The sequence below is a fragment of the Podarcis muralis genome, chromosome 6 (genome assembly GCF_964188315.1).
Source record: "Podarcis muralis chromosome 6, rPodMur119.hap1.1, whole genome shotgun sequence".
NCBI lineage: Eukaryota > Metazoa > Chordata > Lepidosauria > Squamata > Lacertidae > Podarcis > Podarcis muralis.
The window spans coordinates 89720107-89748078 of record NC_135660.1 but is presented as its reverse complement, the minus strand read 5'-3'; the positions used below and the strand labels follow the sequence as shown (position 1 = coordinate 89748078).

At 44.4% G+C, this 27972-nt stretch overlaps 1 protein-coding gene across 6 annotated transcripts; it reads left to right on the top strand.

Annotated features, from left to right (window-relative positions):
- The first annotated feature begins 275 nt into the window (after positions 1-275).
- On the top strand, positions 276-27972 carry MAPK8 (mitogen-activated protein kinase 8). Of its 6 annotated transcripts, none has more exons than XM_028728889.2 (13): positions 276-432; positions 7066-7165; positions 9701-9862; positions 10964-11093; positions 11862-11920; positions 12036-12174; positions 12692-12857; positions 17307-17378; positions 20354-20536; positions 21001-21125; positions 22069-22132; positions 23150-23227; positions 26522-27972. In XM_028728889.2, the coding sequence occupies exons 3-13, from the start codon at positions 9705-9707 to the stop codon at positions 26665-26667; spliced, it is 1320 nt and encodes a 439-aa protein (XP_028584722.2). In that variant the 5' UTR covers positions 276-432; positions 7066-7165; positions 9701-9704; the 3' UTR covers positions 26668-27972. The 6 variants fall into 6 exon arrangements, with proteins under 6 accessions (XP_028584722.2, XP_077786829.1, XP_077786831.1 ...); XM_077930703.1 differs by lacking the exon at positions 17307-17378 and adding an exon at positions 16865-16936; XM_077930705.1 differs by having other exon boundaries at positions 26517-26667.

Here is a 27972-nt window from a genome sequence, read left to right as displayed (position 1 = left end):
TTAGTAAGTGTAATTTTTAATAAGGTTATGATTTATGTTTGTTTGTTTTATGTGTTTGTTTGTTTTTAATGTTGTGAAAACCAGTATTTAATTTTTTTAAGAGAGTATATAGGATATCGCTCCTGCGCGCGCGGATCGCTGAGGGAGCCTTTCCCGTCCGGCGGGCCAGGCCCTCCCGCCGCCTCAGCGCCCCCGACGGGCTTTCTTCCCTGAGGAAGATGCCGGCACGGCCCGGCGGCGGAGGCGGAAGGCGCGCCGCGGCCTCTCCGGCCGTCAGTAGGCGGGCGCGAGGCGGCGTGCGCCCGCCCCCTTCCCCGCCCCGCTCCGCCTCGCTGTGGTCGGCGGCGGCCAGGCAGGAAGAGGCGGCGGCGGCGGCGGCGGCGACAAGGCCCGGCTGAGGCGAGGAAGCGGAGCCAGCCAGCGAGCGAGCGAGTGAGTGGCTGGGAGAGAGCGGGCTGGCGGCTGGGCCTACCTGCCTGGGGGAGGCGCTCCCTCGCGCCCATGGGTGCCTTTCTGAGGGGAGAGAGAGAGACGGAGAGGCGCCCTCACACCCTCCTCACCGGGCACAGGCTGCCACCGTCGCCTCCGGTCTCACAAGGCCTCGCTGGGCTTGGGGGGGGGGGTCGGCGGGGGCCTTCCTTCTTCCTCCCCCCCACCCGCACCCCGCCGCCTCTCCTTTTTGGGCCTGCTCCCCATTGCTCAAAGTGGGGGGGGGCAAAGAAACTTGGGGGCCCCTAAGGGAGGTTGTGTGGTTGCGTGCTTTTTGTGTGTGTTTAAAGGCGGCCCTGGGATCCTCAGATGGAGGGGATCCTTTGGTTTGTGTCCCCCCCCCCCAATAAAATATTTGAGGGGGAGGTTTGAGGGGAATTCCCATTCAAATAGGGGTGTGTGTGTGTGTGTGTGTGCACCATGGGGCTTCCCTGAGGCCCCAAATATTTTATTCAAGTTGGGCACCCCCTGGGTGATATAGAATACAGCAATGATAATGGAAGTTGGCATATGATAATGATAATGGTGATAATTGGCACCCCTGGAATAATGATGGTGCTGATGCTGCACATTTTGTTGGGCCCAGTGTGCATGAAATGCAGATTACAGCATGCTTGTTTTATTATGCATCTGACTTGTCTCCCTGAAAATTATCCCAGATGTTCCTCCCTCCTTCTCCCCCTTCTTGTTTTCACAACATCCCTGCGAAGTGGACCGAGAGGTGCTGAGTGGCCAAGCGGGGGCCAGTGTGGCATAATGGTTTAGACCAGGGGTCTGCAACCCGCGGCTCCGGAGCCGCATGTGGCTCTTTTACACCTTTGCCGCGGCTCCGGGGCGGATACTAGCGAGGGGAGGAGGCGCATTGTGCGCCCCGACACTCCCCACTGTGGCGGGCGCTGTACTATCTGTGACGTTGCATGGGGGCGGTGCATGCGTTACGATCCTGTATATATAGCATTAAGGTAAGAAACAATATATGCAGTGTTATATTTGTTTTAAATGTTGCAATGGTTTTGCGGCTCCCAGGTTTTTTTTCTTCGGAAACGGGTCCAAGTGGCTCTTTTTGTCTTAAAGGTTGCAGACCCCTGGTTTAGACAGTGTTGGACTGGGACCTGGGAGACCAGGGTTTGAATCTGCACTCGGACATAGAATCGTAGAGTTGAGAGGGACCAATTTATCGATCTAATCGCTACTAACGCATGCATGTTCAGAGGGGTGGGAAATGGTATAGAGAGTGAGGCCACAAGATGCAACAATGTGCGCAGAGCTCAGAAGGCATAGACGTGTTGCAGACCATTTGTGTTTCTTGTGTGTCATGGCTTTTTGGTTCTGTTCGCAGCTCCAGTTTATGTTTTATCTATCTGTGTCTTCCAAATGAGAATTACGCTTCGTGTTTTTGACAGTGAGGTTATGCTCCACAAGAAAACTTTCGTTCTTTAAGATGCTACAAGGTTGCTATCTAGTGGGCTCCAATAACATGCTAATAAGGAGTGTGAGTACTTCTTGGAGTAAACCTATCCTGTATGGGCTTATGTAAATTACGCTAATTATACTTAAGGCCCACTATCCAAACGCTTAGTATACCAAAAAAAATCACTTATCAAAATACGAGGAAGTAGTACTTTTAATCTTGCTATGCACATCGCAGATTCAAATATCTAAACAGCCAGATCTGTGTGTAGTACTGTTAAACAAATAAGCCTCTTTAAACAAGGCTTACTTTTTACAGCAGCCTTTTCATCAGAAACCATGGTGAAGAGGGGAGGAAGGATGAGAGACTGGACAAATAAGATAACATTTGCCCCTTCCTTGTTGTCTTTTGCAAGGTTTCAGAGATTTTTCCCAGGGTGGTTGTTGTTGTTTTTGTCATTTTGGGATCAAAGTTCCTTGGTCAGGAACACATTAGAAATTTTCCTATAGGAATCAGTAGAAATAGTTGACCATTTATGTGACTGCTTGCCTGACAAAAGGTTTCCCGAGAACACATTTTATTCGGATAGCAGGACCTGCCTGTAGACCAATCCTATCCAGGTTTATACAGATATAACCCACTGTGTTTAATGGAGATTACAGTGGTACCTCGGGTTACAGACGCTTCAGGTTACAGATGCTTCAGGTTACAGACTCCACTAACCTAGCAATAGTACCTCAGGTTAAGAACTTTGCTTCAGGATGAGAACAGAAATTGCATGGCGGCGGCACGGTGGCAGTGGGAGGCCCCATTAGCTAAAGTGGTGCTTCAGGTTAGGAACGGACCTCCAGAACGAATTAAGTTCTTAACCCGAGGTACCACTGTACTGTACTCCCAAAGAAGAGTGGTTAGGATTGTAGCATTACATCATTTGAAGATTGGCATGCTTGCATTTGTCAGAATTTGTTACTTTTCTTACTAAGCACTTCTGAATTGACTTTTCAAGGCTTCAGGTTGTTTCATGCCAAATCTTCTTCATAACTGGTTACTTATCCATGAGAAAGTTTACAGGATTATGCTGAGTTGACTTGCTGTAAATAGAAGATGCAAAAAGATTTGTGGTTATTGATTGATCTCTGAAGTTCATGCTGAATTTCAGTGTCACACAATGGAAAGCATTAATACGGGTCTTCCCAAGTACTTTCTAATCTTAATCTTTGCAACCCGCTCTCCTCACTGTTAGGATTCAGCCACTTGCCCCAAACCATCACCAGGTGTGTTGAATAGCTGTGCTCTACATTTTATTATGCTTATGCATTAATCAGCCTTAAAACTTTCCCAAGGTTGTATTTCCTAAATAACATAGTTTCTCTATGCCTAAGCGGGGCTGCCCTTGAATCTGTCCCAGAAACTCCAGCGGGCACGGGGTCTCTGCCATGGGAGCATATTCACCCAGTGCTTTTCAAGCTGCACTGGTTCCCGGTGGAGTACAGGGTCAGATTTAAGGTGCTGCTTTTGACCTTTAAAGCCCTTCACGGCCTAGGACCCTCGTACCTACGGGACCGCCTCTCCCGGTATGCCCCACGGTCCATAAATAACAACACCCTAGTGGTCCCAGGCCCTAAGGAAGTTAGATTGGCTTCAACCAGAGACAGGGCCTTTTCAACTCTGGCTCCGGCCTGGTGGAGCGCTCTGCCTCATGAGACCAGGGCCCTGCAGGATCTGATTTCTTTCCGCAGGGCCTGTAAGACAGAGTTGTTCCGCCTGGCCTTTGGCTTGGAGCCAATTTGATTCCCTCCCTCCCTCTCTTTCTTTTTTCTTTTCCTTCTCCTCCTGCGATGAGGCTACATTTTAATATTTTATTGTTCCATTATTTTAATGTTGTATTTTAATTCTGTTTTTAAGTTGTAATCATTCAACTTGTTTTTATTATTGCTTGTAAGCCGCTCTGAGCCCGGCCTTGGCTGGGGAGGGTGGGGTATAAAAAAATATATTATTATTATTATTATGGAAAATAAATATGCAGTCACTTGATTGGCCTAGCTTAACCATTACTCCATTTTTACACCTATCAAAGCAGTTCAATCCAGATTTCTGAGGGCTGTTCTTCAGGTACCCTGTGGCATGACAAACATCACCCAGTGTCTGGAGGCTGGCCTTTAGAAAGCTGAAGCCAGGGACTGGCTTGCTATTTTCAATTTTTGGCAAAAGCTAACCTTACATCCAACTGGCTTAGTAGCCCCACAAACCATTCAGTTTGCTGTTCATCAAACGTCTGAACTCTAGCTATACAGATTTTCCTTGGGCTCTGCCATTTCTCTGGAATAGGAGAGGGCTAGAGTGGCTCTAATGCAAAGTTTTGCAGATGTTGAACACCAACATCATCTTGGTTCAACCCCCAACCACACACTAACTGACGGAGCACTCTAATTCAGTAAACCAGCTAACTGTCTTTCTGCACTCTTGGTCCAAAAGCATTGCAGAGACTTCACACTGGTGCACCTAAATGCCCTTCCTTCAGCAGTACTGGAGGGAAGATACTTAAAAATATAAAGAACATGCAGCACTTAGAGGGCTTGGAACAGTCTTCTTTTGCAGGACCCCAAACCTACCTGTCCTCCCTTAGTTCCCTATAGACCAGACAGAAGGGAGAAGAAAGGCAGACTAGGCCACATAGTGCTCCTGAGATAAGCTCAAAGGCCAATTATTAACCCTGCTCTTCTGATGAAAGTAGAGTCAGGACTGGGAGGGACTATTCACTTTATTAATCTTTATTATTAAGAAATCAAATCAAGAAGCACATAGAACACCTTATCCAGATGTGTATAATAGAGTGAAAAGAATAAAGAAAGTAAATAGAAATAGCATACAGAAAAGTAAAATTGGAATGAATATTATTGAAAGTTGTATTCATAACATGTACTCCAAAGAGGCAAAGTACAAAACGTCTTGAGGTCAGTTCCTGGCTGTGATTGCTTGTTGCAGCGCAGTACTTGGCCACACTGAGAGATTGATTTTGATCTGATTCATTTTGATCTGAGAGAAGTAGGAGGAGGGTGGATGGCAGTTAACGGATTGAGGTTGAATCCTGATAAGACAGAAGTACTGTTTCTGGGAGGCAGGGGGCAGGTAGGTCCTGAATGGGGTAACCGTGTCCCTAAAGGACCAGGTACTCAACCTTGGGGTCATTTTGGACTCACAGCTGTCCATAGGGGTGCAGGTCAATTCTGCGTCCAGAGTGGCTGTCTTCCAGCTCCATCTGGTACGCCGAAAAAGACAGTACCTGCTTGCGCACTGTCTCACCAGAGTGGTACATCTCCCACTTGGACTACTGTGGTGTGCTGTACATGGGGCTACCTTTGAAGGTGACTTGGAAACTGCAGCTACCAGTCTGGTGACTGGAAGCGGCCACTGGGACCATATAGCACCAGTCCTAAAAGACCTGCAATGGCTCCCAATATATTTCCGAGCACAATTCAAAGTGTTGATGTTGACCTTTAAAGCCCTTAATGTCTTTGACCCTGAAGGAGCATTTCTGCCCACATTGTTCAGCCTAAACACTAAGGGCCAGCTCCGAGGGTCTTCTGACGGTTCCCTCACTGTGAGAAGTTAAGTTACAGGGAACCATGCAGAGGGCCTTCTCGGTAGTCACACCCGCCCTGTGGAACGCCCTCCTGTCAGATGTTAAAGAGATAAATAATGATAGGATCTTCCGTAGACATCTGAAGGCAGCACTGTATTGGGACGCTTTTAATGTGTGATGTTCTGGTGGTTGTTGTTGTTGTGGTGGTGTTTCTGTATACCCTGTTGGAAGCCAACTCAAGTGGCTGGGGCAACCCAGTCAGATGGGCAGGGTATGATGATGATGATGATTAATATGATCTGATTGTCTTGGCTTACGGGTTTTGTTTTTTTTAAAAAAAAGATTTTAAGCAGTTCTTGGTAAAAGGAGAACATGAGTCACCATCTTGACCTTTTCACAGGGGCACTTGTGTTCATGGTAGGTGCTGCACATGTTCCTTATTTTTATTTTGAATTAAGAAAAGATGCAAATGGATCATCACTTCCAGCAACTGGAGTTCTGCCTGGCAGAGGGCCAGTGAACTTACTGTGAGACATTTCTGCTCCTCCTTGGTCCCCTGCAGAAGGACTTGGGGACCACATCTTCTTGTTCTTACCTGGGTCAGCAGCTTGCTTGCAGAGAAGTCTACCCTCCTTGGGGTTGTTGCTGCAAATATGTTGTCTTTACAGAGGAATTAAAGGCAAGAAGAGGCTGCTGGGGAAGGGACAGATCACTCTTGTCAGATATCTGAAATGATCTATAGAGGTCTTTCGAAAGGCTGAGGGCTGCCTTTGGCTCTAGGTCTGCAGGGTGCCCACCCCAGAACAGGGGGAAAGGCTGTTGTATAAGACTTTCTAGTCGGAAGGAAAAGCTAAATTTGGCTGATTTCTATTTTTAATATTGTTTAGTCTCCAACCAGGTAGGATCAGAAAATAGGTGTTAGTTGCATTCAGCTTTTTTCTAAACACCCTCCTCCCATTTCTGTATCCTGTAACTGGCTTCTGGGTGCAATTCCCTTTTTGTGTGTTTGGGCTGAGGCCTTGAAAGAGATGTCTCATATGGTCCTGTGTCATCCTTTAGAAGAACTCCAGAAGCAGATGAAGCCTGCTGTTTTCCTACCCCCGGCCCTCTCTTCTGCTTACAGTCATTGCAGAGAAGTGACAGTAGCTGGGGAACAAGTGTGGCACACTTAGAGCTGTGGTTCCCTGGACGAGACCTTGTCCTTTGTAACTGTCATCTGCTCCCTGGTTTTCCTATCTGCTGATTTTCAGAGGTGGAGGATGCCAGGAGACTCATGTAGTCATACTTGGAGAAGCTTTCAATGAAAGCGATGGCTACTTTGTTTTAATGTCTAAATTAATGACTGATATCTTCCTGGATGGAAAAATGGGACACAAATATTACAAATAAATAAAAATGTCAGTCCTGTCTCCCCTACAAATGCCATTGTGAGGTTCCTTGCCCACATGTTTGTATAACTAAAGGTAGAAACATATACTTTTGCCTTTAAAAAACAGCAAAAGTTGAGGATCAAGGCCAAGCATTCATACTATCCAGTGCAAACGCTGCAGTATTTTCACTGTTGTTTTTTCCCCCATTGCAGGGCATCTGTTGCTTGCTGTTCCAGACGATTAACTCCCATGACCAGTAAGGCAGCACAACGGGACCACCCACGAACAAGGGTTGGGTTTCTGCATACCCAGGTGACTCCACAAATATGTAGAAAAAAACTGGATTTAAAGGCAAGGTGGGGGAACCCCAACACTGAAAGAATGAGAGAGTTGTGTGTACTGTCATGGAAACATACAGGACAGAGAAGTTGGGAAGGTGCATGATATCAAGTACAAATCCCCAACCAAGAATCCTTCAGGCCAGGAGTTAGGAATCCTTGACTTATCAGGCATTGGAATCCCAGACATTGCTTCCCACGATGGAAGGTGATAGAGCTAGTGAAACAATTACAGAGTGCTGAAAAGGGCTACCTACCCTGCTTTTGGCTCTTAGGGTCTCTGCCCCATTTGCAGTTTAAAGGCTAGTATGGAGACGATTTGTGCTTTTCCTCTTATCCTTTCTCCATTCCCAATCAATAACTTCCACCAAGCGATCTTTAAGCTACAAAAGGTACATACTGGCCGTAGCTTAAAGAGTCTTGGAGGAAGTGGCAGAAACAAGGCTCAAGTGTGTGAACTTTTAGGGACACACTCCACGAATCTGTAGTAAAGGTTTGGGTAAGAAAAATATTGCCACTGAAAGTTTTCCCTTTGGGACTGCTCAGACAACAACCAGCAATTATAATCTCCTGATTGTGTACCGTGACTGCTCTTGTTTGGGGCTTGCTGAGTCCAGAATGGGAAATGCTGTAGTGATACAGGACTCAGGATGGAGATACAGCTAAATGCTGTGGGTTCCCGCATGTTTGTTCCTGGGCTGTTGCCAGTCTCTCTCTTCCTGCCCCCATTTTAATTTTTAAAAATTAATTAAATTATAAATATTATCGATAGACCTCCTATCTCTTAAATTCTGGAAAAGTAAGAGAATGCCAGGAGGGAGAGAAGCAAGCATGCAGGTGGCAAAATAAGAGTGGGACAGTATTAGTCTCTCTGCCCCCTCCCTTAAAAAAAAAAGCAAAATGCCACCCCACTTTACACTGACATTCTGTGCTATTTATTCATGTTTCATTCTAAAAAGAAAAGAAAGAGGCCTAGTGCTTTTCATTTGGAATGCTGTTAAGAAGACATCGCTAAAATGTGTTGCACTGAAAATTAATCCTCAGCTGTGAAAGGTCATCCTGTATTAATCTGCCTGCCAAGAACAACCTAGGGTGCTGCCTTTGAACTATACATCTCTTAATTGCGTGACTCAGTACCTCAGAAAAATCTTTCACAAGTGGGTGAAGCTTCCTTCCTCAGAGGCATCTCATCCACTATTATCTATTCCCAGTTAACAGCAGCTCATAAAGGTCTTGAAGGGACATGGGTGGTGCTGTGGTCTAAACCACTGAGCCTAGGACTTGCCAATCAGAAGGTCGGCGGTTCGAATCCCCACGACGGGGTGAGCTCCCGTTGCTCGGTCCCTGCTCCTGCCAACCTAGCAGTTCGAAAGCACGTCAAAGTGCAAGTAGATAAATAGGTACCGCTCCGGCAGGAAGGTAAACGGTGTTTCCGTGCGCTGCTCTGGTTCGCCAGAAGCGGCTTAGTCATGCTGGCCACATGACCCGGAAGCTGTACGCCTGGCTCCCTCGGCCAATAAAGCGAGATGAGCGCCGCAACCCCAGAGTCGGTCACGACTGGACCTAATGGTCAGGGGTCCCTTTACCCTTTACCTTTACCATCAGGGTCTTGGACACAGAGAGGCCTTTCCTTGCCTCATACATTTTGGTATCGCTCTAATGAAAGATGTATGGAATTGTACCTGGGACCTTTTGCAGGAAAAGCATTGGGATCGCTAAAGGAGAAGTTTTACTGAGCTGAGCTGATGTTGAGGTAGTGCAGTCTTACTAGAAAATTCTTTCTGTAAGGTTGTTGATGTCATGAGCCCCACGGCATTGTTGGGAATCGGGTTTGAGCTGGCAGACTCTGAAGCAGGAGGAGGAAGAAAGATGGGGAATGTAGGCCCTCTGGGTTGGACAAAGTATCTCCCCCTTCCACTCTGACTTTGGAACGAGGAGAAGGTATGCCAGCTCTCCCCTCCAACCTTCCTGTGGAGCAGAGAGACCCAGTGGAGAGTGGGAGAGGCTTTGATCAGTCAGGGGCAGAAACTGAACTCATTCAGGAGGCTAGACAGGAGGGCACTGCTTTGTCACCTGGAACCAGGTGACGCCTTCACGAATGGGAACAATCCCTCCCACCCCGAAGGAGTGCACACTTGCAATCTCAACATTGCCAGAAGGCGAGAGAGTCTTGCGAGTGAGTGTGCCTTATTTTAACAGGGAAACTTGCTGGGACATCTTTGCCATTTCCATCCGGTTCTGAAATTCTTATCCTGCTCCAGAACTCCTGTATCCTGTATCTTGACTCTTGAGCCTGTGTCTGCTTTCCAGCCCATGACATTAAATTGGACCTCTTTCTTTCTTAAAAGCAAGAGCACCTGTCTGTGTTGAGCAGGTGTCGAGACAGTTGGGATGGCTGTGGCCAAAAATGCAGAAAAGTTTTCAAACTTTGAGACACACACACACATTTATATTTATATATTTATATATTTATATGCCTAGGCATGTAACGTTTTCCTTGTGTTTGCAGGTTCATGTCTTTTAGATTAAAGTGTTCGACTAACGGCGTCATGAGCAGAAGCAAACGTGAAAACAACTTCTATAGTGTAGAGATTGGAGATTCTACTTTCACTGTACTCAAACGATACCAGAATTTAAAACCTATTGGTTCGGGTGCGCAAGGCATAGTATGGTAAGGCTTTTCCTTTTTTAAAAACAGCTCAGTGATGAAATCTCATTTTGTTTAAAATGCGAACATGAGCAAAACTGATTGACGTGCCACTTGAATGCTAGATAGTACTGGTTGCTAGAGAACCATTGCTTTTGTATATATAGTGCTCCAGTCCTTTTATTGTAGTGCAAGGCGAAAAGAGGGAATAGAACCAGATACAATGACATCAGGTCATGTAAAGGTCAAGTGTAACTAGGAAGTAGGTGTGACCGGTACAGAATTGGGAGAATAGCAGTTGTATTCACACTCTTGTCCATGAGAACAGCAGCAAAACTCCGCCTCAAACCAATGAAATATCACACCTAATAAAATGTGAGAATAAGTCTCCTGATTGAAAATAACCGCAGAGGGCTATCTTTTTTGGGGAATGGATTAATTAGCCTTTTCCCTTCCTGGCATTTTGCCTCATCTAAATCACCCTCTCTGTCTTGCTTTTCTGCAAGCACGAGGGGGAAAAATACAGGGGCTTTGTATCTTGTCCCTTATGGGTTGGAAAGCAAGCAGGAGAGAATGATTTTGAGAAGACAAAACGTCAGAAAGGAAAAGGGTTAAGCAGCCCATCCATTGAAACTAGCAGCCTTCCACAGTTGCTTTTCTTTACTTGACCAGTGGTTGCGGACAGTTCTGGGCCCCTTGGACGAACCAGTGTATTGAATACTCAGTGGCAGCACCACCTCCTCCGTCTGCAGCAGGGGTGGAGAACCTTTTCAGCCCAGCAGGTTAGAGCCTGAGGTTCACCACCCATGGCAGATCACCTGATATCACCATAGAATCATAGATTACAACTTTGGAATAAATGTTCTTCATAGAAGCTTTACTATGAGCTGTACAATCTGTGAATAAGCCTTTCGCTTCAGCAATTATTTTCCCCACAAACATTTCACAGTATCGGAATATTTAAGCTGTTTTGATTCTTATTCAGATCAGAATATCTATAATACTGCAAACCTCTTTCAGATCCTTGACTGATTGTGTTTCACGGCTAGGTCTTGACTCCAGTCTCCCAGTCTTCTTGTCAATTTTTATACAAATATGGTTATGACAGTTCACTTTTATTTACAGTGCAGCCTACGATGCTATCCTTGAAAGAAATGTAGCAATCAAGAAGCTAAGTCGGCCATTTCAGAACCAAACCCATGCCAAACGAGCCTACAGAGAGCTTGTCCTCATGAAGTGCGTAAACCACAAAAACGTAAGTACATTTGTTCATCGTTTAAATATCAATGGTAAGGGTCAGACTAGATGTGAGATCATTCTTACTCATGCATTTGCCACATTTGTGTGTAAAGATGGACACACTGATCCTGTTTCTTTCACTATCATTAACCTTTTGTTGTAAAAATTAGCATCCCATTCTCCTCTTTAATGCTTAAATAGGACAGACATCACGTCTAATTTGGTATAGCAAGAAAATAGAAAATAGGATACAGGATGGTTTAATTTGCTAGAAATGGATTATATTTTATTATGTTGATTTATACTATACTATCTTGATGATACTATATGAATTGATGGGTTTTGGACATCAGCAATTTGGTATCTGTAAAATATTTATGTACTTCTTTTCGGCTAAACCTCACAAAGTGTTTTACATAAAAAGATGAAAACAAGCGCAAATTAAAACTATATAACAAAATAAACAAAGATAAGCTACAAGGGAAAATAATACTTTCCCCCATTCTCCATTTATTTATTTATTTCCACCCGTCCTACCCTACCCATGCAAAGCTACAATTGCATAAGTAAATTAAGTGTAAGATGAGAGTTACCTGTGTACAGTACAGCTAGTTGGGCTTGTCTTTGAGGTTATAGGTGAAAATGTGAGAGAGCTTCAGTGAAGTTCTGATTTGATCAAATGCTATGTTTTCTTGCGTGTTTCTTTTTGCATTTATTACTTAACTCACTTAGAGACAAACAGACTGTTTGTGGGCCTTCATTGTGACGTGTTTCTTTCCCATAGATAATTGGCCTATTGAATGTCTTTACCCCACAGAAATCACTGGAAGAATTTCAAGATGTGTAAGTATAATTTTTTTGTAAAACTTGTTCGGCGAGTACATTACGAGTGCACAATTGATTTTATGACCTAAGTTGCTGCTCTCGTCTGATTTTACGTTTTGATGTTCTTCAAAAGTTACATAGTGATGGAGCTCATGGATGCAAATCTCTGCCAAGTGATTCAAATGGAGCTCGACCATGAACGAATGTCCTATCTCCTCTATCAAATGCTGTGCGGCATTAAGCATCTTCACTCAGCTGGAATTATACATAGGGTTAGTGAGATTATTGCCGTTGTTTTAACATTCCTGTTTGGGGAGTATTTTTCTTTCCTGTTAAGCCAAGGAAGATTGCTGTTCACTTGAAATGAAACTGCCATGGCGGCTATGTTTTAAACCAACTGCAGTTTCAAAACAGCCTTGAAACGCAGACCTATGTACAACACATTATAGTAGTCAACCCTATATCTTGCTACAAGATAAGCAGATGAAAGGCACTCCCTAGCAGAGAGGCCACCTGTCTGGTCATACCTCCAGATTACAAACTTAATCCTCTAGGGCAGGGGTGGGGAACCTGTAGCCTTCTAGATGTTGTTGAATTCCAACTCCCATTGTCCCAGGTAGCATGAGACTTCTGGCTGAAAAAAACCCCTCCCCACACTTGTATCATAATTACCAGGTTTTTTTTTTATCTTCTATTGGGGACTTTCATGCTTGGCTTAGAATAATATCTCTCTCTCTCTCTCTCTCTCTCTCTCTCTCTCTCTCTCTCTCTCTCTTTCTTTCTTGAAAGGATTTGAAACCTAGCAATATAGTAGTAAAATCTGACTGCACGCTGAAGATTCTTGACTTTGGATTAGCTAGAACAGCAGGAACCAGCTTTATGATGACACCTTATGTTGTGACTCGTTACTACAGAGCACCAGAAGTCATCCTAGGGATGGGATACAAAGAAAATGGTCAGCAACTTTCATTTTGTCCCTTAACATAATGTGCTTTATATCTTCTGTCCCTACACCCTGCACGTGACATTTTACATTTTTCTCAGCTGCTGAAACTTATTTTTTAAAATAACACCATGACCTAAGTATGCTAAATGTTTAATTCCACTATGTTGTGTTGAAAGCATGTTAGGAAATACTATTTATACATTGAGGAAAGATGGGATGCAGTTGTTTAGATAAAATATGCTCTTGGGGCAGTGTTTTATTCTATCTGCACAAATAACACTTTCCCACTCTATGCTAAGTCCACCTTGATCTCATGTTTGACATGGAGGTTACAATTTTAAGCTCAGTTATCTAGAACTGATAATGGAAATGGATGTAAAACTTCATTCAAGCCACCACTCAGTTATCAGCTTTTATCCTGTAAAAGCTGCAGTGTGGTGGCTGCTGCTTGTAGCTTGAGATGGTGGCCAATCTCCCACCTTCTCTGGGCACTGGAGAGGCAGGTGATATCTGTTGCAGATTTAGATTTACCGAAAATTTTCCCCACAATCTCCAAATAATGAAGGTGAATGAATAGGTAGGCTTTCCCAGAGAGATAAAGACAGATGAATGATCAGAAGCAGCAATTGCTCCTTGCATCTAGTACTTGCACAATCCTTCGTGCTGTGTGGCTATGAGAGAGGAGTAACTGTGGAGATGACAGCTGCTCCTTTCCTGCTGTCCCTGTGGGCAGCACGGAAGGGAGAATTAGTCAAGCAATGGCTGTAAGATGCACCTGCCTCTGCTTCCAAGATCTCACTTGTCATCTTCCTCTGGGAAGCCGTACTGCTCATTCACACTCCTTTTTACACTCTCCTACTAGGAAGAGAGGGACACAGGTGGTGTTGTGGGTTAAACCACAGAGCCTAGGGCTTGCCGATCAGAAGGTCGGTGGTTCGAATCCCCGCAACTGGGTGAGCTCCCGTTGTTCGGTCCCAGCTCCTGCCCACCTAGCAGTTCAAAAGCACATCAGTGCAAGTACATAAATAGGTACCGCTCTGGCGGGAAGGTAAATGGCATTTCCGTGCACTGCTCTGGTTCGCCAGAAGCGCCTGAGTCATGCTGGCCACTTGACCCGGAAGCTGTACACCGGCCAATAAAGCGAGATGAGCGCCGCAACCCCAGAGTCGGTCACGACTGGACCTAATGGTCAGGGGTCCCTTTACCTTTACCTTACTAGGAAGAGAGGAAACCATGTTTGCTGATTTTTATAGAGGTATCTACCATTTCTTCTTGCTTAGCTTCTCTCCGGGCAAGTGTTAGGGAGAGGATTGGGACAATAGAACATAGAAAGCTGCCTTATACTGAGCCAGGCCACCTTTCTCGCACCTGATGTCCTATGTGATCCCAGGTGTAGGACAGGTAGAGATGTAGCTGCCAATGCACCACCAGGAGCTGTAAAGTGCACTCCTGATTGTGCACTGGCGAGGGAAAGCAGGCTTCAACTCTCCCACTCATCAGCGGATGGATGGTAGAGCCAAAGCCTGCTTCATCATCTGCGCTAACAAGTTCCCCAGAGCCACAATTCTCAGAGCGGCTTAACAACCAGTCCCATTTATTTATTTACTTAGTGCTAAATAGATTTATATACCGTCCTTCATCACAAGATATCAGGGCGGTTCACAAGATAAAAATACAAACACAAACCGTATTGGCACGAATATAAGCCACACCCGAATATAAGCCGCAGCTTTAAAACAGAAGGGGACACCCCCCCCCCCGAATATAAGCTGCTCCATTCCTCGCTGCTCCTGGCTGCATACTGGGTGTGGGGGAAGCCGTGCTGTGTTGCTGGCGGCCTTTCCCCTTCCTTGCTCTTTCCCTTCCCGGCCTTTGGGGAGAGGACAAGGGACTATGTGCAGGGAGGGTGCTTCTTCACCACGGCCCTGGCGCTGTTTGCCCCGCACTCCTGGTTGCATACCGTAAGGTCACAAATATAAGCTGCACTTTTTTTCAGTCAGAATTTGGGGGCAAAGTGTGGCTTATATTCAGGCCAATACGGTAGTTAAAAAACGAAAACAACAATAGTTAAGATGAAAACAAAAGGGAGTGAGGGGAATAGGGGTTTCCTAACAACTCTCAGCACCTATAACTAACTGCGGCTCCAAGAATTACTTAGGGGAAGCCATGACTCTTTAAAGTGGTGTCAGAGTGATTGAAATGTATTGCATGAATGTGGTTTCTATCAAGAACCTCAGAACTCTACTTCTTTAAGAGGTTCTGATGAACAGGAGCAGGAAATTCCCTACTGGAAAAGGAAAAGCTAATTTGCCTTGAAGTTGACCACGTTGTCTATAACAATGTGATGTTTGTTTATTAAATCTCTATACCACACTTCATCTGAAATCACGAGGCAGTTTACAAAATAAAAACACAGAAATACATAGCATAATAGGAAACAAAAACAATACCCCGTTCTCTCTCACATAGATTGCTTAATTGGCCAAAGGCCTGGGAGAAGAGGGATGTTTATGCCTGGCACCTAAAGATAGGCAACAAAGAGCTTCCCACAAACAGGGAGCCAGTATAGAAAAGGTCTGTTCTTGTGATTCTACCCTCCGAACCTCCCATGGAGGAGGCATAGGAAGAAGGACCACAGGTGGTGATTGCATGGTCTGGGTTGGTTCATATGGGGAGAGGTATTGCAGTCCTGAGCTGTTTTAAGGCTTTATAGGTCAAAACCAGCACTTTGGAATGGGCCTGGAAACTAATTGGCAGCCAGTGCTGTCAGGCCAAGATTGACGTTACATGCTTAAACCATTTTGCCCCGGTGTTAGCATACCAATCCACCATAGGAAGCTGTTTCAGGGAGCTCTGGTATAAATTAAGGGGTACCTTGTGATAAGAAAGGATGCTGTGCTTAGAATTCAAAGGGGACACTTTTTGCATAGCAGCTGCCTTAGCTCCAGTGGCACAGCCTTGTTTGTGGCACATTCTTCCCAGAGAAGGCTCTCCATATGGATGCCACTCAACTTGGATGATGGTGCTCCCGGAGAAGAGACTCCAGAGATGAACAAAGTACATAGGCAGGTTGTGATGGGAGCAGATATCTGTTCAGGTACCTGTGTGAAAAGCACAACTACAAGTGTTTAGTTAGAAACTTGTACCCCAGGCTCTAGCATTTTGAATTGTGCTCAGAAATGGCCTGGAAGTTCCCTCAATACCCTCCAGGCAGTGCAGCCTGGTGGCTGTATTTTGAGCTAATGGTAGTTTCCAAGCAGTCTTCAGAGGAGGCACATGTATAGTACGTTAGAGCACTCAACACTTGATGTTTATCAGAGCATGGATAATTGTGACCAGGCTGTCTCCATCCTGGAGAGATCCCAGCTGGTTTGCCATCCTAAGCTGACAAAAGGCACTCTTTTGGCACAGAGGCTATCTGGGCCTTTGGTGACAAGGGTGCATCTAGGAGCCAGCCTTGATATTTTAGAGTGAGTGCAACCCATCTAGAACCGGTTGAACACAGTCTGAATAGATGAGCCACCTACCCCACTGATATTCTACCTTTTTGAGATTGATTAATTCTCATTACTAATTATGAACCTGTGTGTATTTTCCTCTGTCATTTCAGCTGTTTGTTAAGGAATTCGGTTATTGTTAATCTTTTCTTAATGAACAAGAATTTTTGTTTTTTTTCCAAAAAAGCTTTCATGTATTGAGGGTTTACTTCTGCTTAGCAAGTTGCATTGAAATGTAATGGGAGCTATGTAAGGACGCTATTCTCCTGTGACCATTATTGCTTCCATTGGGTCCCACTCAGAATACGTTTTGGACATATGGAGCTGTGTGTGTGTGTGTGTGTGTGTGTGTGTGTGTGTGTGTGTGTGTTCTAAAAATACGTTTACAGCTTGATCCCATGATTGCTTCTTCCTTTTTGGTGCTTTCTCTGCAGATAGTAAAATGCAGTCATGCCCTCCTGCTTCTTTAATTTTCAGTGACAATTTGCTTTGCTTCTTCTTTTTGTGCTACAAACATAGTGGATTTATGGTCTGTTGGGTGCATTATGGGAGAAATGGTTTGCCACAAAATCCTCTTTCCAGGAAGGGACTGTATCCTTGTACTGCTGCAGCATGTGAATTTTTTGGTAACTAATACCTTGTGACTCTCTTCTCCCTTTGCCCCCCCCCCCCCCAATTCCGTGGAAAATGTTTATAACTCCCTCCCTCCACCCACCCTTAAAAGGCTCATAATTATTTCCTCCTGATAAGTATAAAAATTATTAGAATAAATTTGGTTCTATTGAGGCTGCATTTAGCAGTAGGAAATAGTCTCTGCTGGTATGATAGCAAGCACATCTTCACTTTTCTCATTCATTTTCATCCTGCACTGCTCTTTATTATCATTGGTTTTTTTTTTTTCCTTTTAAAGTCCTTTTTGCTTTTCTTTTAATCAGTTAATGTCATTGCATTTTGTTTTCAGTTGACATTTGGTCAGTGGGGTGCATCATGGGAGAAATGATCAAAGGTGGTGTATTATTTCCTGGTACAGACCGTATCCTTACTTTGGGCCTAGAACTGAATGATCAAAAGTCAAATATATTCTAGCATTTTCCTTTTCAACATCAAATAATTCTGTCTCCAGCTGCCGAGGCTTTAAAGTTCTATTGTTTCAAATATGTATACAGTTTGCTGTTTGCCCCAATTAAGAGCACAGGCTTAATTGCTTTGTAAACAAAGTGGTTTGTATATGCTCCAGAACAGTAAAAAGTTTTGTGTTGATTAACAGTTCCACCAGCCGGAGGAACACCTTGTGTGGTTGTGTCTTTGTGTGATTTGGGCTTGAACACAGAAGTGTTTCTAGTGGGCAGCATATGCAAAATTAGTGAGATCTATTTAATATCCTTCTGCTTTTTTCCTCTGTAACTTCATTTTTTGCATTTTCTCCTTTCTATTGAGTACCCAAGCATATTGTCTTAATTGTTTATGTTTAGCTTTATGTCCTAACAGAGTTAGTTATTTAACATTCTGTTAATCTTCATTTGTGTGTGGACAGCTTCATTAGTGGTACTGCTCTACTCCTTGTTAGCTATCATTCTCACTCTTATAACGTATTTTGCTATTCCCTGACTGATGCAGAACTGTTTTTGGCTTAGATTGAGGTATGGGGAGAAGACTGATTGTTTACTGGGTTTGATGGGACAAAAGCACCACACCCTGTACTGTCAATCTTCTTGATATTCCCTGCAGTGTGATTAATAGGGCAAGGGTGTTTTGGAAGACACTTTCTCAAGTGATGATCACAGGTTCCCCCAAATTACCAGACATTCAAAACGGAGAGATACAGAAGTAATGGGAGAGTTCAACTACCCTGATATCTGTTGGAACTCAAACTCTGCCAGCAATGTAAGGTCCAGCAAATTCCCCAGTTGCCTTACTGACAATTTCATTTCCCAGAAGGTTGAAGTCACAACAGGGGGATCATCTCTCTTGGTCCTGGTCCTCACCAACAGGGAGGAGGTGAACTGATCGATGAAGCAGAAGTACTGGGAACCTTGGGAGGAAGTGATCACGTCCTCTTGGGTTTCATTATACAGAGGCAATGTAAAGCTGAGGGTGGTTAAACATGCACTCTGGACTTTAAGAAGGCTGATTTCGAAAAGCTTAAGGAACTAGTGGGTGAGATCCCATGGTCAGAAATAGTCAAAGAGAAGGGATGGGGTTTTTTAAAAGGTGACATATTCACGGCACAAATGCAGACGATTCCAACAAGAAAGAATAGTGAGAGGCACCTAAAGAAACCGGTGTGGCTGCACAAGGAGCTTACAGATGAGCTGAGATTTAAGAAATTGAAGAAAAGGGAAATCATGAAGGAGGAGTATACCTGAGTAACCTGCAGCTGCAGGGAGATGGCCAGGGGCAAGAAAAGTTACATATACAGTATATAAATACATGGATGGTTTCTTTGGCTATGCTCAAAGCAAGAGGAGGATATATTATAGCCATCTTCAACTATCTAAAGGGCCATCACATGGAAGATGAAGCAAGCTTGCTTTCTCCGGCTCCAGAGAGCAGGACCCAAACCAATGGATTCCAGTTACAAGAAAGGAGATTCCGACTAAACAAGAAGAACTTTCTGACAGTAAGAGCTGTTTGATAGTGGAACAGCCTCGCTTAGGAGGTGGTGGTCTCTCCTTCATTGGAGGTTTCTAAGTAAAAGTTGGATGGCCATCTGTCATGGATGCTATAAACGAGATTCCTGCATAGAAGGGGGTTGGACTAGATGACCCTCAGGATCCCTTCCAACTCTACAATTCTATGATTCTGTGAAATACTGAATTCCTAAGAGTACTTATTGGCTCAGGAACAGAAGATCAGCAGGCATACATATACATATACATATACATATACATTACATATACATATGTTGTTTAGTCGTTTAGTCATGTCCAACTCTTCGTGACCCCATGGACCAGAGTACGCCAGGCACTCCTGTCTTCCACTGCCTCCCGCAGTTTGGTCAGGCTCATTTGTAGCTTCGAGAACACTATCCAACCATCTTGTCCTCTGTCGTCCCCTTCTCCTTGTGCCCTCCATCTTTCCCAACACCAGGGTCTTTTCCAGGGAGTCTTCTCTTCTCATGAGGTGGCCAAAGTATTGGAGCCTCAGCTTCACGATCTGTCCTTCCAGTGAGCACTCAGGGCTGATTTCCTTCAGAATGGATGCGTTTGATCTTCTTGCAGTCCATGGGACTCTCAAGAGTCTCCTCCAGCACCATAATTCAAAAGCATCAATTCTTCGGCGATCAGCCTTCTTTATGGTCCAGCTCTCACTTCCACACATATACATATACATATACATATACATATACATATACATATACATATACAGAGTAAAGTTAATAAGCTACGTTCACATAGGTGTTCCCTATATGCTAAATGGTTTGCTTCTGGGTTTGTATGGTGTGGCAGACGATTTTGAAATTTGATATTGAATCTTAGGTTGCGATGTCTTATTCTGTTGATTAGGCTACTGATTGGAGAACTCAGATTAGTTCAACTGGATCATTGTATGTGAGCTTTCGTATTTTTATTCTCAAGATTTAAAAATCGTTAGTATGGTGAAATATAATAGTTTCAGTTATACCTGTTGCCAGATTGTTTAGAAAGAAGTAAAATTCAGGTATTTTCCCGTGTAGTTTTCCTGCTAAGTTTTCTAAACTCTCCAGAACAGTCTTGAATGTGGCAGTCCTAACCACGGAGGGGGGAACTCAGACTTTCAGTTGATTCAAATTCTTTCTGTTTTCTATACTGTTCTGAAAGCCTCTAAGTGGCATGAGATCCTGTGCGGCAGGTGAGACTAGCCCTTGTTGAGATCATAGCGAAAAGAGCAGTTATTTGATTTAGCCATCATTGGTTCTCTAACAAGTTATTGTTGGCCATAGCTCTCCCATTTATTGTTGGTGTAGTTTTAACATGGCCTTTGTCCTGAACGCTACATAAACAATTTTCCTTAGCTGCTTCACCTCAGATATTGATCAATGGAATAAAGTTATTGAACAGCTAGGAACGCCGTGCTCAGAATTCATGAAGAAGCTGCAGCCAACAGTGAGGACATACGTGGAGAATAGACCTAAATATGCTGGTTATAGCTTTGAAAAGCTCTTCCCAGATGTCCTGTTTCCAGTTGATTCTGAACATAACAAACTGAAAGGTAAGAGTTTTGTGCAGTGCTCCACTTTGCTTTCCACTGTGGCAGACACAAGCCCACATGCCTCTTTCCCTTTCCAGCTCAGATGGAGGAGTCAGAGGCTAGTTTTGGTTCTGTGCTTCCATCCAGCAAATGCAGAACCAAAACAAAGCCCAGCCTTCTTTCCATCTTTGAGAAGCGGGTTGGCATAATCCTCGGTTCCAGGGTTGGGAAGATGCCTTGCATTTCTCTTGCTCTTTAGAGGCTGGCTGACACATCGCCATGATGAAAGTAGTGAGCAAGACTGTAGAGCCTTGCTCACAAACTAATCTACATTGATATTGAAGCAGCTAGTTTGGTTGTATCGCCAAATAAGCTGTATAGTAATAAGTTTGTTCCTTATTTTGCTTATGACTCTCACCCCAACCTTTTCCATACTGCCCGAAATGTTTAAATATTACATCCTATGTTAAATGTTACTCCTGCAGCCAGTCAGGCAAGAGATTTGTTATCCAAAATGCTGGTGATCGACGCATCAAAAAGAATCTCAGTAGATGAAGCTCTACAGCACCCATACATCAATGTCTGGTATGACCCTTCAGAAGCAGAAGCAGTAAGTTTTATTTATTATTTAGAATCTGGATTCTTTTGCTGACAGGGACACCACCGATCATGGTGTCTGGTGCCGGAAGGTAGCCCAAAAGGCTGATTGTCTGCTCTACAGCTTATAGTTTACTCTTTACATGATTGAATTGGAGTTTCAGAAGGTTCAGGACAAGCTGAGCCAAAATGGGGAGGCATTGCAAAAAGCTTTGCCAGAATCAACCCCCTTTTGAAGGAAAGTGGTCCTAAAACTACTTTATTCTGAGATGATCCTTAGGCTCTGTTTGCTCTGGCACATAGCTAAATCTTTTTTTCTTTTTTCTTTTTGAAGTCATGTTTATTTTATTTTACAAAATACAGATACAGTGATACCTCTGGTTGCGAATGGGATCTGTTCCGGAGGCCCGTTGGCAACATAAAAAGCCTGCAACCTGAAGCGCCATATCAGGTTGTGCCGGAACAGGTTACCTCCGGGTTTTGGTGCTCGCGCATGTGCAGAAGTGCCAAATCGTGTCACGCACGTGCGCAGACGCGGCACTGGGTTGCGAACGTGCCTCCCACATGGATCACATTTGCGGCTTAGGCATGCTGGCCACATGACCTGGAAGCTGTATGCCGGCTCCCTCGGCCAGTAAAGCGAGATGAGCGCCGCAACCCCAGAGTCGGTCACGACTGGACCTAATGATCAGGGGTCCCTTTACCTCTAGGCATGTGATCAACATTGGGCCCTTGTCACAATACCCTCCTCCAGTGACATAGCTGGGGGAAAAATTCTACATAATGATAGGTCCTTGGAGAATTTCATGGCTGGTGTGTAATGCAAAATAATTAATAAATTGAGGGCCTGTCTGGTATTAATATCCTGGGATCAATACATGATTATTCTGAAATTGAGAGTGTAAATTTATATTTGCTACCTTTTATTCAATTTTCTGCCACATTTTTGTTTTCAGCCTCCTCCAAAGATACCAGACAAGCAGCTGGATGAAAGAGAGCACACAATAGAAGAATGGAAAGGTGAGGTTAATACTTTAAGTATTAATATTATTAGCAATGAAGCTTTTGCTGCACAGTTTTAAGATGCTAAAGTGTGGTGGGAACTGCATTTGCCCCCACAAACTGTGTTGGGAATAACAGCCCCCAACAATTTTCTAAATCAGCAGGTTCCTAAACACTTGGGTTGGTTGGTGGTTCTTTTTCTCAGCCTTTAGTCCTGTAATAATAATAATAATAATAATAAGAAGAAGAAGAAGAAGAAGAAGAAGAAGAAGAAGTATCATCATCTTTGCATGGCCAGGGAGGCAGTTAGTTGTATGGCTCAGAGTCATGCAGAAAAGGAGAGAACAAAGGTCAGAGAGACACTTGGAACAAAATGTGTGGGAATTAAGAGTTATAAAAGGGGCTTCTCCTTGAAATTTGATAAAGGCATTACTTTTAAAATCCCTTGCACATTTTAAGAATTGGGTGTTATAGTATCCATTAACTAGCTTTTGATATATCCAAATGGGATCTGTAAAGGCACTATAATGGCCACCTCTCTTCAGGACTAATATCCATGCCTCTATATTTTTCTTTCTAGAATACTAGCAGTGCAACTCTCGGAAAAGGCACCCATTGTGTATTTGAAGTCTCTTGCTTGGGTAGATTTTCTGTTTCTGATAGCGTTCTGAAGTTTTGCTAGTTTTGTGGTTGAAGAATCATTTGACCCAGAAGCATTTAAGGAAGCAAACATTGCCTGCAGATATCGAGGAGTCGGGGTGGGTGTGGCCTTTTCAAAATGATTTTTTATGTGCTCATCCTCAAGAAAACCCTGAAGCTGTTTGCTCCGTGAGTTGCTCAGTTTTGCAAAGTGGAGCAGAATGGCTGTATTTCACGGGTGCATTGTTTGACTTGCCTAATGTACTACATTCTCTGCTTTCTGCTTGATCAACAGAGTTATGTTCAATAGAACATGTGATACTTGTTATATAGGAGTCTGTTTCTCTGGCTTGTTTGAAATACTGCATGGATAACAATATACCTGGTGATTTTCAGAGTTGATTTACAAGGAAGTTATGGACCTGGAGGAGAGAACCAAGAATGGAGTTATATGTGGACAACCGCCTCCTTTAGGTTGGTTTACAATAAAAGTACTGTTGCTCTAGTTTCTGCCGCTTAGCCCTCTTCAGGTGTTTGTGCTGGAGCATGGAGAAGGAAGTGAGGACAGCCCTTCCGCATTCCCATCCACCTTCACTACTTGGAGAAGAACTGTCTGTACCAGGCAACTTGCTCTACAGTACTCATGTGCATTTTACACACATACCCAGTTACCCATTATTGCCATGATACAGTAAGTCATTTTAGGAAAAGGAAAGGGCAAGTGACCCCTCACCGTTAGGTCCAGGCGTGGCCGACTCTGGGGTTGCGGCGCTCATCTCGCTTTATTGTCCAAGGGAGCCGGCGTACAGCTTCCGGGTCATGTGGCCAGCATGACTAAGCCGCTTCCGGCGAACCAGAGCAGCACACGAAAACGCGTTTGCTTTCCTACCAGAGTGGTACCTATTTATCTACTTGCACTTTGACGTGCTTTCAAACTGCTAGGTTGGCAGGAGCAGGGACCGAGCAACGGGAGCTCACCCCGTCGCGGGGATTCGAACCGCCAACCTTCTGATCGGCAAGTCCTAGGCTCTGTGGTTTAACCCACAGCGCCATCAAGTCATTTTAGGAGCCACTGCAAATTACTGTGATGGTGTATGCACAAGCACTTCTGATTCACCTTCTTCCCCTGCAACAAGGTGGCAGGTGTAGATCTGTTAATATCTGCATGCAGTAAATACACCTGCCTCCTTCACTGTGAATAGCCATGTGCAGCTGTCTCAGGTCTGTGGGGCCTGTTTGGGTCTATCCAACCTCAAAAAAGTCTTTGAGGGATACAGACACTAATCCCAATTCTCTGTTGCTAGATCATACCTTAAGAACGTGAGGTGGAATGCAACATTTTTGTCTTACAAACATCCCATCAGTGCAAGCGTATCAGCTTGGCAGATGGAATTATCCAACCCCCACAAAGCCAGTTGAGGAGGGGAAATCGCTGTTATGCAAGTGGAAACCCTTGCTTGCCCTGGGCTTTTGCTGGCAGGATTCATTTGGTGAATTCCACCCAGTTTTCAGTACTTATTCCATCAGCCCTTTCCCAAATCTTTGTGAATGCTGTACCCTGGAGAAGTAACTCATTGAATTAAAGGCTGCTTCTCCACTTGAGCTCAGAGAGTTTTGCTAGTCCGCTTTCTGCCTGTCACTTTGAAAAAGCAGCTTTTTGCCCCCCCCCCCCCCGAGAGAGTGAGGGGGTGGCGCTGTGGGTTAAACCACAGAGCCAAGGGCTTGCCAATCAGAAGGTCAGCAGTTCGAATCCCCACGATGGGGTGAGCTCCCGTTGCTCGGTCCCTGCTCCTGCCAACCTAGCAGTTCGAAAGCACGTCAAAGTGCAAGTAGATAAATAGGTACCGCTGCGGCGGGAAGGTAAACAGTGTTTTCGTGCGCTGCTCTGGTTTGCCAGAAGCGGCTTAGTCGTGCTGGCCACATGACTCGGAAGCTGTATGCCGGCTCCCTTGGCCTATAGAGCGCGATGAGTGCCGCAACCCCAGACTCGGTCACGACTGGACCTAATGGTCAGGGGTCCCTTTACCTTTACCTAGAGAGACTGAGGACTTCAGGAAATCCCTGATCAGACTTGCATTGCCTAGCTAACAGTGTAATCTGATTTGGGCATATGCAGACCTCACCTGAATCACACGTTTGCCTTGTAATTCAGGAAGGAGACCCCTGTTGGTTACTCCGTCTTTCTTTGTTGGAGCCCTATAATTGGAGGAGGTTTTTTTTGTTTGTTTCCATTTTAAATAACTGGGAGTTAGACATCCTTGCTGATCTACTTCAGACGACTCAGAGATCTACTGGAGCCCATTTCTGGCGTAGACAACACATGGCAACTGCAACCTTTGCACCAGGCAGGCAAGTCACTCTGCACACGTGTCAGTCATAAGCTCACCTTTATCCCTAATGATGGAATCCCCCAACTTCCAGAGGCGTATCCTCTCTGGGCATATTTGTTCATCCTACCAAAGGGTTCTTTTTTCTCTTCAGAGCAACTCCCACCTCCCGGGGCCTTCCTTCTCTGTGACTGTGGAAGGCCTGCAACTCTGGGAATGGGATGCTGTTATCATATCCCTTGAAGGCCTTGTCCCCCAACCTCTCTGACTCTCAGCTTCTTGAGGTCAGCTGCCTTGGCCTCACGGGACGAGCTTGATCCCTGAGGGCCAGGAGCTCATGGCACCAAGCACCCACCCACAACCTCTGTCCAGCAGAGAGACATGTAACATTCTGCACAATATGATTGGTAGCCCCTAGACCCCTCCTGACTTTCTAACTATAGTTCCTGTTGGCTGTTTGTTAGGTAGATTTACTGTGGAGCTTGGAATTTCTTACATCAGTAGCTTTGTAGGGGAGTAATCTGCTCTGGCCTCCTCACTCCTACTGCCATACTCGCCAGCTAACATGACCCTTTGCCACAGGTTGAGATGCTTTGCCGACTGGGCAACCCTTTTTTTTCTTTGCTCACAAAGTGGACTCCCTGGCTTGGTTGCCCCGATTTGTAGCCCTGACTAGCTTCCCCCAGCTGTTGCTGCAGCCAGTTAGGTCAGGAGCGCCTTGTTAGAAAAATGTGAGGAGTGGCGGCTCAATTATTGGGCTGCACCCGGTTCCAGTGAGTAGAAATCTGAAACGAGATTTGGGGTCATCTTAGCCCACCCCCTCGTGAATTGATTTTTTGTTTTGTTTTGTTGGGGGTTGACAAAGGTGGGTTAAGGTAAAGATATGGGCAGTGAAGGACCTCTGGGAATGTAAGAAGTTGACTCCCTGTGGGACTTTTAAAAATTGAGCTGATTTCTAACTTATTTTGAAATTTAACCAAAAGCTGAGCTTTTAACTTGGATTTAGTCTTACTCTTCCACTTAGCTCATATCCAGCACTTAATAACTCTGCGATAAGCTTAATCTTGAGCTTCAACTGAGGGTGGTTGGTTGGTTTTTGTTTTGGAACCTAAGTTGCCCTCTAGCTTTAAGTTGTAACTTAGACTGGTTTTTTAAAACGGCACTGAAAGCTGACACTCGAGGGGTTGCTTTAAAGTTGATCCTAGTTTTTAACTGGTTTTAAATGGAGCTGAAAGCTGAAACGTTTAACCTGGAATGAGATCTAAGCTTGCACTTAGCTGATGTGCTGTCCTGGGTAACCTAAAACTGAATCCTACAAGCCTTAAGTTTAACCAGCCTGTTATGAGCCAAGTGCATTCATGGCCAGTCAGAGTGAAAACGAGCCAGTGAAGGAGGCCAGTCTCTCTGTAACCGAATTGATGTTCTGTTTCTCATAGCACAGGTGCAGCAGTGATCAATGGTTCTCGGCATCCCTCTTCATCGTCATCTGCCAATGACGACTCTTCAATGTCTACTGACCCAACATTGGCCTCCGATACGGACAGCAGCCTAGAAGCCTCCGCAGGCCCCCTGGGCTGCTGTAGATGACTACTTGACGTACTGGGGGACAGGGGTTCTCTTAGTTACAAAAATTGGTGGTATTATTTGGGGGAGTGTTTTCAAAAGTAATTGTGGGATTCATTTCAGAGTGCTGATTTTAATTTAAGTTGCGTTTTAAAAGTAAGCCACAATACTTTCCTGTAATAAATTGTACAGTATTAATAATTTTTATCATGAGTTTTTAAATTCGCATATGTTTTACTACTGTGATGTGGACCTCGTTTTTAAAAATTACATTATTAAATGTAACATTGCTGTCCCGTTTGTTACACGACAGCTTTATTTAAGGTTTACTTGAGTTTCGGAATCATTTTATTAGGGTATCTTTGTGTGTTGCACACCCTTTTTCAGTCCATAAGCTAAATGTTTTATTTTTAGCCATTTGAGTGGTTAAACTATCTAATTATAGGCTAAAGTATAGCCATGGAGATAGCAGTCCTGAACAGAGACATCTCCTGCGGTATATAGGGAACATTATATAAGCTCTGACAATGTCACATTTTCTTGTGCCCAAAGGAATCACTCAAAACAAGATGAAGAAGCATGATAGAGCACGCCGCCTTTGCCATGCAAATTTAACTTGCCCCATAGTTAAATAGATTAACAATGCAAATTCATGTTTCCCACACTGAATATGGTTCTGTGGTGCTCATTTCTCTACCTTCCTTGCATATTCAGGCTAGTGCATCTCTTAGTTTATAAAGCGCTCTTTTCCCCAAATTTAGCACTTTCTCCTTACACAGCATCCCGTCGCTTCAGGATCTGCAGCGAATGCATTGAATAAGATGCTGCTGCTGCAGGAACGTCCATTGTGCTGCACTGACAGTGTTCCTCTTTTGCCTCACCGTGTCATTGGAGCGGCATAGAAAACCCCCCCAAACTGACAGTGGGTCATTCTGAAGCCATGAGAATCGGGTAGCATTTCAGCACAGAGATCCCAACTTTGGGCGTGCTCCCTTAAAAAAAACAACAACCAACCACCACCAACGAACTATGTAGAAATGTTAAATATAATGTAAAATGGTCTGCTCTTCACTGAAGTATGTTAACTGTTTACAGTGTACATTATTGAATGATATTTTTTTGTGCAACCGATTAAGTTTTGTGTGAGTAAAACAATCATTGGGAATTTGTCCTTAGGAAATGCAATGTTTGTGAATTTAGGCTGTGCTGACTGCCTTGCGTAGATAGAAGTATTTTGTGTAGTGGATTTAAATGTGAACAAAACTGTACATCAGTGCTGCCTACAGAAGCAAATATTAAACGATAGCACAAGTATCTTGTTGGACACGA